This window comes from Castor canadensis, chromosome 1 (genome assembly GCF_047511655.1).
Source record: "Castor canadensis chromosome 1, mCasCan1.hap1v2, whole genome shotgun sequence".
Classification (NCBI taxonomy): Eukaryota; Metazoa; Chordata; class Mammalia; order Rodentia; family Castoridae; genus Castor; species Castor canadensis.
Genome location: NC_133386.1, coordinates 147636095 through 147649978, shown reverse-complemented (window position 1 = coordinate 147649978; position 13884 = coordinate 147636095). Strand labels below are relative to the sequence as shown.

Sequence of the window (13884 nt, the reverse complement as noted above, 5' to 3'; positions counted from 1 at the left end):
AGGAGCCATCTGAAAAAAGTTGTGCACATGAATTGAAGGGAAAATATTTTTATTTCATTCTTAAATACCACAATTCTTACTAACGGGAGGTACTGGATGCTGCATGGTGTCTCATCGAATACTGCCACCCTCATTTCCTGTCCTCCATTGCTTTTCACATGGTACTTGGTTTTTATCACAGTAACTGTTGAAAACTCAGCTTCACAAAGAAATGACATCATCGAAAAAAATGTAGTGCAATCTCATGTTGAAACTGTGAACTCCTGGGGTGTCTGACAGATGTTGAATATTGCTGTTTCCCTCAAAAATTTAAAATATCTTGCACTTATCCCTGTAAGTTCACCAGGGGCACCTTAACACACATTTTGAGAACTGCAGACTTGCAACAGCCAAGTAACACTTGCCCTACTTAAAGGAGGAATATAAGGTAAACTCTGTCCCTATCATGACCCTTAAAGGAGTTGGGCAGATGGATGGACAGACTCCCTTTATTTGCTTTTTGGGAGACCTGCTTTGGCCAGAGTGTGTGTTTGAGGGCCCCTCCATCCCTAGGTGAGGAAGAATGATGATGAACATCCTACATTTATTTTGTGTTGATTCAGAGCCCTCTAAAGATGGAATAAAGAACCAAAAATCATATGTTCTCCCTCATATGTGGACATTAGATCAAGGGCAAACACAACAAGGGGATTGGACTTTGAGCACATGATAAAGCGAGAGCACACAAGGGAGGGGTGAGGATAGGTAAGACACCTAAAAAACTAGCTAGCATTTGTTGCCCTTAACGCAGAGAAACTAAAGCAGATACCTTAAAAGCAACTGAGGCCAATAGGAGAAGGGGACTAGGAACTAGAGAAAAGGTTAGTTCAAGAAGAATTAACTTAGAAGGTAACACACATGCACAGGAAATTAATGTGAGTCAACTCCCTGTATAGCTATCCTTATCTCAACTAGCAAAAACCCTTGTTCCTTCCTATTATTGCTTATACTCTCTCTTCAACAAAATTAGAGATAAGGGCAGAATAGTTTCTGCCTGGTAGTGAGAGATAAGGAGGGGTAAGGGAGGGAGCGGGTGTGGGGGGGAGCAGGGGGGAGAAATGACCCAAACATTGTATGCACATATGAATAAAATAAAAATTAAAAAAAAACCTATATTAAAAAAAAAAGATGGAATAAAGAAAAATTGGGTTTTAACACTTAGAATTCCAGGGCCAGGAACTGGATTGTCTACTAACATCTTTTTCTAACTCTTTATCCTGACAGAGCTGGACTGCAGGGGTGGACTTCGGGTGAAAGTGGCCTCCTGCCACAAGGTAGAACAGAGACCAAAAAAAAACTAATGTGCTCTTGGTATCAATTGTAGAGCCTAGTGTCAACCTTTCCAGACTCTGGGTTCTGTCACTTACTATGAAACTCTGGGCAAATTAATCTTGATGACCTCAGATTCTTTATTCATAAAATAGAGATAATGACAGCTAGCTCATATAATTGTGATAGAGATTAAATGAAATAGATGCATGCATAGAACTAGCAGACCATGGCTGCCCAGCTGGACTTTCTTCTGCTGCCTTCCCAAATTGAGGAACAAAAGGCATTAGCCCAAAGTGAAATTGAGCATTAATGATTTAGCTATAATTTTCAGTTTGAAAGTTGCTACTGCTTGATAATCTTGCTCTGTGGATCTAATGTTCCCAAATTTGCCAAGTTCTGCATTCTGTGAGCTATGTTAAAACATTTTATGGATTATATGTCGTACATACATGAGAGAGTATATGTATCTCAACTCAAAAATTTTTTACAACTGAACCCATGTAACCAACACATAGATCAGGAAACAGAATTTTATCAGTATCCTAGAATCCTTTTCCAGCTTCCCTGTAGGCAGGCAACCCCATGCCTCATGGGTACCTGCTGGTCCTAAATAGCATAGACTTATTTTACTGTTTTTGTATTTTCTACAAATAAAGTCTTGCAGGATGTACTCTTGGTGTCTTTTTGTTATTTCAGAGGCTTATTCATGTGTGTAGAATTGTTCAGTCTCATTGCAGTGTATGTGGTATTCTGCTATGTAAACATACCATAATTGCTTTCCATTCTTCTGTGTTGGGCATTTGGGTAGTTTTCAGTTTCAGTGTCATTTTTGAATGGTACTGCATCTGTACTTGTCTTTGGTACGCACTCTTACCTTCCTCATTTGGAAAGTAGTGTGCCTTTCTGCTGGGTTATCTAACTAGGAGAGGAAATGCAGGGTCATAGCCTAGGCATGTGTTTAGCTTTAGTATATTTAGTGCTCAATGTTCTTCCAGAGTGGTAGTGTTCGAGAGTTTCAGTTGCTTCACATCTGTGCTAACACTAGGTATTGTCTGTATTTTTCATTTTATCCATTCAGTGAACATGTTAATGGAATCACATTGCATTAGTAAGTTGCGTTTTGTTGATGACTAATGAAGTTAGATACCTTTCCATATATCTCTTAGCCATTTGGATAGCCTCTCTGATGAAGTATATGTTCTAGGTTTTTGCCAATTTTCCTTTGGGTTATAATTTTTAAAACTGATTTATATCTTTATATCTCCTAGATATGAGTCTTTTGTTGTGTAAATCTACTGGGAATATCTTATCCTACTCTGTTTCCTTTTCACCCTAAATGGCACTTTTTCCTTCTTTCCTCTCCTCTCTTCTCTTTTTCCTCCCCAGTATTAGAGATTGAACCCAAGGCTTTGTAACATGCTAGGCAAGTACTGTATCTCTTGAGCTATGTCCCCAGCCCTAAATGGTATTTAAAATGAATAGAGTTGTTATTTAATGCCTAATTTATTAATGTCAATGTTTTCTATTATGGTTGCCACTTTTTGTGTCCTGTTTGCTCCAAGATTTCCTTGACTTTTGCTTTTGTTTTTTCTTTCACTTACTTGGTTTTATTTTTATGCGTTTTTTATCTCCTGCAAGACTCAGCCCAGGGTCACTTCCTGTCTTCTCTAGCAGCTTTCCTCCCCACCACCTGTCCTGTCCACCTGATTAGGTATCTTTCACCTTGCTCCCAGAGCAATTCTGCCGCAGCTGTTTATTGTGTCAGAATCTTTACTTGTCTGTCTCAGGCGGGATGGGGAGCTCAAGGACAAGGACAAGAGCATAGAATAGGGGCATGGGGACTTGGCTGGGAAGATACCCTCAAAGGGTTTGAGTAAGTGGGCAAATGAAAGCCTTAGGTGCTCTGCAGCATTTCCCGATCTTTCTTAACCTGTGCTCCCTTTTGATTAGCATGGAGATCACCATACCTAGAAGCTATGCCTCAGATTGAGAGTTGGTTACATTCCAGTGCTGCAGGGGGCACTGATTAGTAGTGCCCCAAACACTAGCTACTGGGAAAGGAAACTCAGAGAAAAGACCTTTGCATTTTGTAATAGGAAAGTCATTGCAGTCTTTGCAGAGAGCAATTTTCATTGTGTCCTTGGGCTGAAGTGACCCCTGACTATAATCTTTTGAATATTCAGTGGTTCTGACCTGTATAAATGTTCTGAGTGAGTATGGTTGCTATAGGTAGGTCAGACCCTGGACCTGGGCCTTCACTGGGAAGAGTGGCCTACCCTGGAAAATAGGCATGAATAATGGAGCCCAAAGCTGCCTATCTTGTCCAAGGAAGGCTACTTGGAGGTGATAGCAAATGTTTTTTTGAAGCCCTACTGTGTGCTAAGGACTGTTCCAGGCAGTGATGAGGATACAGCCATGAACAAAGACAAAATGCTCGACATCATGGAACTTGCATATGCATAAAAGTAGAAAAGTAGTATGTTGGATGGTGGTAAATGCTATGGAGAAAAATAAAACAGAAAAGAGGGAATAGAGTGCTGGGGGGGCAGCAGGGTGGAAAGGTTTTCATTTATAGTGTGGTCAGAGAAGGTCTCACTGAGAAGATGATGTCTAGTTCAAAGACTTGAGGTTGCTAAGGGAGCAGGCTCTCTGGGAGAAAGTGTTCTAGTTAAAACAGATGGGAAGGCCCTGGGGTAGGAATGTGTCTGGTGTGTTTAAGGACATAAGAATACAATGTGGCTAGAGTAAAGAGAGTAAGGGGAAAGGTTAGTTGAAATGAGGTCAGAGGATAGTAGGGACCCAGAAGATAAAGGGCCTTGTAAGTCATTAGAAAAGATTTTGGCTTTTACTTGGGGTGAATGGGAGCTATATTTTGAAGCCTTATTTTTGACCAGACCTGCATTGATACTGGTGGTGAGAAAAATGTGACAGTGGTAGTTCAGCAAGGGTCTGTTGTGATTATTTCTGTTTTCTGAATGAAATAGGAAGCAATATCAGCTAAAATAGTAAGGACCAACATGGAAGTATTAGAGAGAGAGAGAAAGGCTAAACCCTTGGCCCAGAGACTTCCAGTGTGTTCCCTCAGGGTTCTCAGTATTCTCTGTTCTTTATAGATGGCTTCTCAGTGTTCTTCATGTTCTCATTATAGAGAAGGGTCCTTCTCCCTGTGCTACAGATGAGAATGCAGAGGTATTGAGACTTGCCAGTCTCTTTAGCCCATATTAGTTCCTTGTCCTCCTCTGGGAAGGTGTAGCTTGTAGGAGGCATGCTTTTCCAGAGCAGAGGAGACCTCTTGCCATCAGTCAGTTGGCTTGACTTCAACTAGACCAGAGAGCATGGGAAGGGTGAGAATGAGGTCAGGACTTGAGGGCAGGAAAGAAGTTGACATTTGACCTGGTTATTTAAGAAAGAATGGGGCCAGAGAACATTTAAGATAGATGAATTGGTTGAACAAAAGCTTGGAGGCAGGAACATTCCTGGCATGTGCAGGATTTTATGGCAGCCACAGCAGTCTGATGTGGCTGGCCTAACAGGAGATAGGACTGTGGCCTTTGCATCACCATCATGATTTTGGACCCAGCTACATTCTTCTTGCCAAAGTGAAAGAAGGCAGTGGTTAGTCCCCAGGAGCAGGGCCTCCATTCTTCTTTCTTTATGAAAGTGGTGACACTTCACTGGGCAGAGTGGGCTTCATCGTCCTGCCAGCACCACATTAAGTTGCTTGCTGAGAGACTGAGTGTCCAGAATGGCAGAAATAGCTGAGTGGAGGTCTTTGAAGCCATCTTAAAAGCAAGCATATTTCCTTTGGCCCAGAGTCAATTAATAAGCCCTCACCCCAATTCAGGCTTTCAGGAAGTGCTTAAAATTCAGCTTAAAACCTCTACAGAAACTGTGCTGGAGAAAGACCATATGGTAGGAAAAGGAACTGAAAACTGAAAATTCAAACTTAAAGGACTTTCTTTGAGGAGGAGGGTTGGGAAAGAGTTCGTGGGAGTGATAAGTAGACAGTGAAGAGATGGAAAGTGTTCTTAATTTTTTTTCTGATTATTATTCAATAACAAAGCATCTTTTCTTGTGGCTGGTTGAAGGAGATTTCAGCCTCAGAAGGACCTGACAATCCTTCTGACCTCCTAACAAAACCAACCCTGGTTTCTCTCCACCTGAGCAGGCTTGCTATCCCTTTGACGTTTTTGCTTGAAGGGCTTTCAGAATCTGTGGATGAAATGGAAGAGACCCGAAGTATGAGGTACGTAGAACTAGCAAAGGAGAAAAAGGTTCTGGTATGTTGGAAGGAACGGGACAGACTTGAGAAATCCTTCCCAATGCTGTCTCTAAAGCATTTTATGCCAATCAGTCGTCCTGATCCACCCTTGTAATCTCTTATTTTTAGGCAGAGCAGAGCTAAAGACCTGTTCTGAGGGAAAGGGAGGCATGGCAGGGGGAGAATAAAAGATGCAGCTCCAAGAAGATAGGAAAAAAAAAAAAAAAGCTATAGCTGTTTCTCAAGTTCTCAGTCTGTGCCTAGGAGCCCTTTTATCCCTTTGAGAACCAGGGAGGGGGTTGATTGGGAGAGAAAGGCAGAGGGGCTATGCTGAGCTCCCTCCAGGGATTAGGGGAGCCTTTCCACAGGGAATTTAACAGGGGCCTTCCTTGCTTCAGGAAGAACAGGAGCTGATGTGAGGATCCAGATGTCCTGATCGTCAAAATCCACGGAATGAAGGATCTCCCTGATTTAGTTGCATTTGTTAAGCCTCTCGAGTTATGAGTGCTGGTATTGGTTGCTGGGGCTCTTGGAGGAAGAAATGAGGGGCTGCTGGATGGTTAAACATCCTTACTTCCTTGGGCAGGGTCTCTGGATGAGGAAAGGTGCAAGAAGCAGGCAGTCAGCAGGTGGAGGGCTGAACAGGTGTTTGCTGGGCAGGATGTCAGCAGGGCAGCCCCAGGGTAATTGGCCTGCAGCTGGACACTGCACTGTGACTATACTGCCGTTGTACAGGTGGTGGTGTTCTGGCTGTAACCAAGTTCTCAGAGTGCATACATGAACTTGGCTCCTTTTGCCATCTTTCCTGTCCCTTGGGGCTGCTTCTTAAGCTATAAACTTCCACTTGAGCAGATTGCTTCGGAAATGAGAGGAACGTAGATGTTAGCACAAAATCTTGTTTTCTCATAAGAGCAACTCTGCCCCGGAGGGCTGGGAGGCTTCACTCCATGTGTCTACATCTCTTCTCCATCACTCTCAGGGCCCTGCAAGTCTGCTTGTCACATCTACTGTTATGTCTGCATAAAGGTGCCAAGTGGACATTTACTTGAACAAGGGGAAACTTTTTTTTTTTTTAATTTGCTGTAGGATAGGAAGGGTCTGTACTGCTGAGAGACAGCTCCCTTCAGAGACTGAACCCCAATCTATCCCGTCTTGGGCCTCTGGGAGAGCATCTGTGGATCAGGTGTGCATTGCTAGGTGAAAGCTGGATTGCTAGGTGAAGGCTGACCTGAGCAAAAGCAGGGAACCTTCAAGAGGGGACTAGAAGGGGGTTTCAAGCAGCCAAGAGACTGTGTTAGCAGGTTCCTCTTCCCTGCACTGCTCATGCCCCACCATCTAGGAAGTTTTGTGTAGCTGCTACTCCCATCTCAGTGCCTCCTCACCCTCCCTGTGGGATGCAGGCTCCAGAGCTGTGCACTCACTTGCTGACTGGAGAGGCTGGCCAGGTAGAAGCAGTAGGCTGAACTGGAAAGGGCTCTGTGATGAAATGGTCCACCTGCACTCAGCTCTGACAGCTGTTGTCTTACAGAAATGTAGAGTTTGGTGGCAGATTTTCTAATTTGTCCAGAAAAACCAGAATTTGAATTTGTATTTATAATCAGCCAGTGTCTTAAATGTTTGACAACTGATTCGAATTTTTTAAAAAACAAAGGGAATGCCAAATGACACGTCTTTGTTCTTGACCACACATTTATGACTTCTTGTATAAACTCCTTCTCTCAGGAGTTTGGAAGTGAGAACAAATTGAGGAAAGAGATTGTTAGCTACCAAGATTGGTGGCAGGAAGGGTTGTATTGAGATACAAGAATCCTGACTGTACCTGAAGACTGAGAAAACAGATGAAACACGGATAATGCTTGAGACTGGATTCAGAGATGTATCTGTTCCTTTTTTTTTTTCTTGCGGCACTGTGACTTGAACTCAGGGCTCCACACTTGCTAGGCAGGCATCTTACCACTTGAGCCACTCCACCAGCCCCATATCTGTTCCTTTGTTGTTGAGGGTCAGTGGTTCTGGGGAAGAAAGGAGGAGGGACTGAGTGTCCACTTTTATTTGCTCATAGCTGGACAACCTCTTGGGAAGATGGTGACCTCTCATACTTTTCCAAGTACTTATTAGCATGTTGCAAGCACAAGTTTTCACATTTAAGACTGAATAAGAGTAGCTAGCCTAGAAATGCAAATTTGGGGGTGGGGGCATGACTCAAGTGGTAGAACCCTTGCCAAGCAAGCATGAAGCCTTGAGTTTAAACCACAATGCCCTCAAAAACAGAAATGCAAAGTACCAGTCCCATCCCCATAGATTCCCATATAGGAGGTAAAGGCTAGGCTGGGACTCTGCATTTAACAAGCCCCTCCCCCATATTAAAGTAAGTGGACAGTGAAGTCAGAGCGATCTGGTTCCACACTCTTGTTTTGTTCCATTTGAATCTGTCTGAAGCTAAATTTGAACCATTGAATCTCCTAATTGGAGAAACAGGGCTGTATTACTCCTGCCTCACAGAATGGTAAGACAGAATGAGAAGCTCCCTAAAGGCAAAATGCACAAGCGATCCTGGTGCAAACTTGCCTTGCCACTTTCTAACTGTGGCTTAGGCAGGCTGGTTACCTGCTTTGTATCTTAGTTTCCTTAGTAAAGTATAAATATAATAGTATCTACTTTACAGGGTTGTCAGAAGGAATAAATGATTTAATACATGTGAAGTGCTTATAACTTTAGCGATTGTAATTATACAAAGAATCTAGCCACATGTGTCATAAATAAATGTACCTTAGCTGTGATACCCACTCTTACTTGACTTCTTTCCCTTGTCAGATCATGCAAAGCAGGGACTTTAATTTTTTATAGTATATCCTAGCGCTTTGCACAGTGCTGGGCTTAGGGTAGATGGAGTGCATGGTAGTACCAGGAAGGGTGAAAAGTGACTCAGGCTCAGAAATAGGGAGGTTGTCCTCCAAATACCCAGACAGGCATGATTTGTAAGAAAAACATTTATTAAACTTGTGTGTGGCTAGCACACACAATCATGGGAGGTAGATCAAATTATTATGTTGGTATTATATTAAGAAAGTGAGTCTTCGGAACTCATTTGTACAAGGCCATAACTAGTAACTGGCAGAAGCAGGGTTGGAGGTAGGTAATCTGAATCTGTCAGGGATTCTTCCCACTGTACTTGTCAAGTGTCTGGGAAATGTACCATAGTATGTTCTTTTCTCCTGTTTGTAACTCTTCATATAGTTGTCTACAATTTGTCAAAGCCGGGTTTTTGAGGTGATTGATGGTAAGATGCTAATTTGAACAATTTGATTTTCCAGTCATGCACTTTCTGTCTGGATTTTGCAATTGATGAACCATTGAACCAGTGAACAGCCTCATATCCCCCTTGCTGCTCATTCCTAGTGGGCACTTTTTTTCTACCTTGGAATGTCTTCTAACTAGCCAAGGTACCAAATTAAAAGTATAGGCTGCTTTTAGAGAGCTGGGAGAAGCATTAAGGCCCAGGAAGCTAGCTGCTGAGAGTGCTGAAGCCAAGCTTCAGGGATAAAGGGGCGGTCTGCTCTTCAGCTCCTCACACCCCGGGTTATTCTCTTGTCCTGATAGACCTGTCCGGGAGAGAGCAGCTGGTGGAGAAGATGGTGAGTTGGCATCTATGGTCTAACCTAAGGTCCCTCAGTAGTGCCTACCCAGGAGGCCTGACTTCCTAGACCACTTCTGAGAATGGCAGCTGTACTCTTGCAGGGTGCCTGCCATGGTCTTGGAACAGTTTTGTTCCTCTTCTCTCTTGGTTACATCTTTACGTGATTTTTCGTCTTACCTCACACAAATGTCAGAGTCAGCTACATTCTTCCTTCTTTACTGGCTGACTCTGTTCTCACATATAACTACATAATAGCATTCAGAGGAGTGGGTCAGACCTTCTAATAGTGGACATTCAGGGAAAGAAACAATAGTTTCTGTCATATTCATTTAATATATTTTAGTTTCTGGTCTTCTCACACATCTTCTGCCTGGAACTCAGAGCATGTCAAGTGTCATTTTGATGGTGGCAATGGCTATCGCAATAATTGCTACCATGGGCATTGTTGAAAGTCAGTGTACAAGTTGTTTCCTTGTAGCTCCAAGCTCCCCCAAGAGCTGGCTTGAGAAAGCTGCCAGAGGCTGCCTCTTTTCTGCTTTCTGTTGCACACACAGCCACGTGCCAAGAACTTAAGTGGGCATTGGAATGCAGATAGACAATACCTCACCAGAGCCAATGTGCATAGATGTACACACTCATTGACTTGTTATTACACCCCCACCCCACCACTGTCCCAACATTATGCTACACATTTGAGGTTTTTGAACTCAGGGACTACACCTTGAGCCACTCCACCAGCCCTTTTTTGTGATGTTTTTTTTCAAGATAGGGTCTTGTGAATTATTTGCCCAGGCTTGCTTCAAACTTCGATCTTCCTGGTTGCTGCCTCCTGAGTAGCTAGGATTACAGTCATGAACCAGTGGCACCTGGCCACACTTAAGTTTTTTTTTTTTTTTTTTTTTTGATAGTACTGGGGTTTGAACTCAGGGCTTCACACTTGCAAGGCAGGAATTCTACCACTTGAGCCACTGCAGCAGCCCCCACACTTAAGTTTTTAAAGACTATTTTTGTCCAACAAGTAAAGCAGGCTTTTCTTTCTTTTTATTATTTTATCGTTTTTGCATTTACTTGCATGTATATATATTATTTGGGCCACCGACCCCTCTCCCATCCCCACCTCCCACCTCCAGGCAGAACCTGTTCTGCCCTCTTATTCTGCAATTTTGTAGAAGAAAAATATATAAAAGATAATAAGAAAAACATGGTGTTTTGCTATGTAGGGAGATTCCTTATGTTTCCATGCACATTTGTATTACAGCCTGCATTGGTGCATCTCTACCAGACCTCTTCACTACTGCCTAGTCTGCTTCCCATTGTGGCCTCTGCCAGCTTAAGATTACCATATTCACTCCTCTACAGTGAGCACATCAACCACATTCGAAATGTTGGTTTCTGTTGGTTTCCTTCCCTTTCCCTATCCTCTCGTGCGTGTTCTCCCCTTAGTGTGTGACCCATGTCCAATAATATTACTGCATTTGTTTTAGGTCTGTAATCTGCATATGAGGGAGAACATGCAATTTTTGGCCTTCTGAGCCTAACTTCGCTTAAGATGATGTTCTCCAGTTCCATCCATTTACCTGCAAATGTCAAAATTTCATTCTTCTTTGTGGCTGAATAAAATTTCATTATGTTTAAGTACCACATATTTTTAATCCATTTGTTGGTAATGGGGCATCTTGGCTATTTCCATAGTAAAGCAGGCTTTTCTTTGTCTTATGAAGGATGAAAGTGGGGCTCAGGGTTGGTTTGCTTTTTTCAAAAGTATTGACAGCATTCAACTTAGAGGGGTGTTCTATTGGTATCATGGTCTTACCCCTCTTTCCAACTGCCACTTCACCCACCACCTCCATCACTAAAACTACAACCCTAAGAGTATGTGTGAAGCTAAAGAATCAGAGATAGTTGGAAGTAGGAAGGAACTATAAGCAGTATCAAGCGCTAGAGTTTGACTTACTTTTATCATCAAGACCAGTCAGCAGTTTGCATCAAGATGATAAATAAGATGGTCTCCTGGATTAAGGTCAGTGTGGTCACACATAAATATGTTTAGCTCTCACATCCATCCCATTTTGCCCAAGGTCATAAGGATGCCAGTCACTGTGCTGCTTCCATAATGGAGTCAGCCGAAGCCACACTCACTTAGGAAGTAGCCTTGCGTATCATTGTCTTTTAATTTATTTCTAACTGATAAATAAAACATAAGATTGTCCTTACCAATGATGCACCATGTAATGCTTTGCTATGTAGACACATTTATATGATGCTTAGGGTTTTTTCAGTGCTGGGATTTGAACTCAGGGCCTTGTGCTCACTAGACAGGCACTCTACCACTTAAGCCATACAACCAGCCTCATTTATATAATGTTTAAAAAAGATTAAACTTGTATGTCTCCTAAGTATCAATTCTGTTTCCTTCCATACCCATTCTTCAAGGCACTTAAAATTGTTTTAAGCCTTTACGTTTTATTTTAGCATCTCTGTTGAGATATTATTCACATACCTTAGAATTCACCCATACAAGTCAATGATATATGTATATAGATATTTTTTGGTGGTACTGGAGTTTGAATTGGGGGCTTTGTGCTTATTAGGCAGGCACTCTGTCTACTGCTTGAGCCATGCCCCCAGCTCTCAATGATTTTTAATATATTCACAAAGTTTTGTAATAATTATTACTAATCTCATTCCAAAACATTTTTTATCATCCGCAAAAGAACCCCCATACTCACATTGATTATTCCACTTTCTGTCTCTCTCAATCCAGCTCTAGACAACTACTAATTTATTTTCCTTGTCTATAGATTTGCCTATTCTGAACATTTCAAAAAGGTTTATCCATGTTGTATAGAGTATACCAGTTTGCTTGAATGTTTGAATAATCTTCATTGTATGAATATACTACATTTTGTTTATATCAGTTAATACCTACATTATCATTTCTCTTGCATACATACCCAGGAGTGGGTCATGCTGATTTACATGGTAAGTCTGTGTTTTACTTTTTGAGAAACTGTCAAAATGTTTTTCAGAGTGGTTGCACCTTTCTTACATTGCTGCCAGTGATGAATGAAGGCTCTAATTTCTTTACAGTCTCACGAGTGCTTCTTTTCATGTGTCCCTTCCTCCTCTGCCTCCTCCTTTTGTTGGTGTCTTAGTGAATATGAAGTTGACATGGATATATCATTGTAATGTTGATCTTTATTTTCTCAGTGACTAATGACATCGAGCACTGTGTCATGTACATATTGGTCAATTTCATGTCTTTGGAGAACATGCGTATCTTCTAATTTTTAATTGGCTTATTTACCTTTTAATTTTTGAGTTGTAAAACTTCTTTTTATATTCTGGATATAAGTTCACTAGCAGATACATGATTTGCAAGTAATACTTCCCATTCTCTAGGTTGACTTTCATTTAGTGGTATTATTTAATGACACAAAAGTTTTTTTTTTTTTTTGATACAGTTATGTCTTCTTTCTTTTGTGGCTTATGCTTTTGTTGTCATATCTAAGAAATCATGGCTAATCTAAGAATTTACTTTTATGTTTCCTTCTAAACTTTGTTTTTGTACTTTTAGCTCTTACATTTTAGGTCTCTGATATATTTTTTACTTACTTTTATATGGCTTAAGATGGGGGCGGTCCTACTTTATTCTTTTGTATATGGATATTCAGTTTACCCAGCACCATTTGCTTCAAAGATTCTTCTTTTTCTCACTGAATTGTCTTAGCATCTTTGTTGAAAAATCAGTTGATCATAAACATGTTTATTTCTAGACTTTCTATTCTATTCCACTGAGCTCTATGTGCACTCCTATGTTAGTACTATACGGTCTTGATTATTGTAGCTTTGTAGTATGTTTTGAAATGGCAAGTCTGAGTCCTCCATCTTGATTCTTCTTTTTCAGGATTGTTTTGGCTGCTCTGGGTCCCTTGCATTTTCATAAGATTTTAGGATTAGCTTATCAGTTTCTGTAAAGAAGCCAGATGGGATTTTGGTGGGTATTCTGTTGAATCCATAGATCAATTTGGGGATTATTGACATGCTAACGATATTAAGGTTTCTCCTAGGACTGTAAAATAGGTACAGTGTGTGTGCGTGGGGGGCACTAATGGAAGGGGGAGGGTGAAGAAAGGAGATTAAGGTGACGGTATATGGTAGATGGACTTCATATACCTATATGAAACAGAACTAAGAAACTTCCTGCAATTGCTTTAAGTGGAATAGGGAGGGGGTTGAAGGGGAGAGAAGATGGGGGGAATGTAAATAATGTATAATATAAGTGTATGAATCCCCCATCTATAATGAATATATCCTAATAAAATTTATTAAAAATTAAAAAGATATATTAAGGTTTCTAATCCATGAACATGGGATATATTCCATTTTTTATGTCTATAATTTCTTTCAATGATATAATTTGTAGTGCACAAGTTTTTTGTTAAATTTATTTGTTTTCTTTTTTCTGCTGTTAATGGAATTACTTTCTTAATTTAATTTTCAGATTGTTTGTTAATGTACAGAGATTTTTAATGTTGATTTTACATCTTACAAAGTGTCTTGAACTCACTGCATTAGTCAGGTTTGCATTTCTGTGACAAAATAACCTGAAATAATCAACTTAAAAGGAGAAAAGTTTGTTTTGGCTATGCTTTCAGAGGTTTCAGTCCATGGT

The 13884-nt window shown here is 41.0% G+C and overlaps 1 protein-coding gene across 11 annotated transcripts in view; it reads left to right on the top strand.

The window, feature by feature from the left end:
- The window catches only part of Dennd2b (DENN domain containing 2B), a 152219-nt gene that overhangs the window by 87569 nt on the left and 50766 nt on the right, over nucleotides 1–13884 (top strand). Inside the window, exon 1 of one of the 11 annotated variants that reach the window (XM_074041055.1) lies at nucleotides 5305–5557. The exons of 8 other annotated variants lie outside the window; for them this stretch is intronic. In XM_074041055.1, coding sequence (XP_073897156.1) covers nucleotides 5535–5557 — 23 coding nt within the window. In that variant the 5' untranslated portion in view covers nucleotides 5305–5534. Of the gene's footprint in view, nucleotides 1–5304; nucleotides 5558–12173; nucleotides 12192–12881; nucleotides 13207–13884 lie in introns of those variants that run through there. 2 more of the 11 variants (XM_074041064.1, XM_074041057.1) reach the window with 2 other exon arrangements.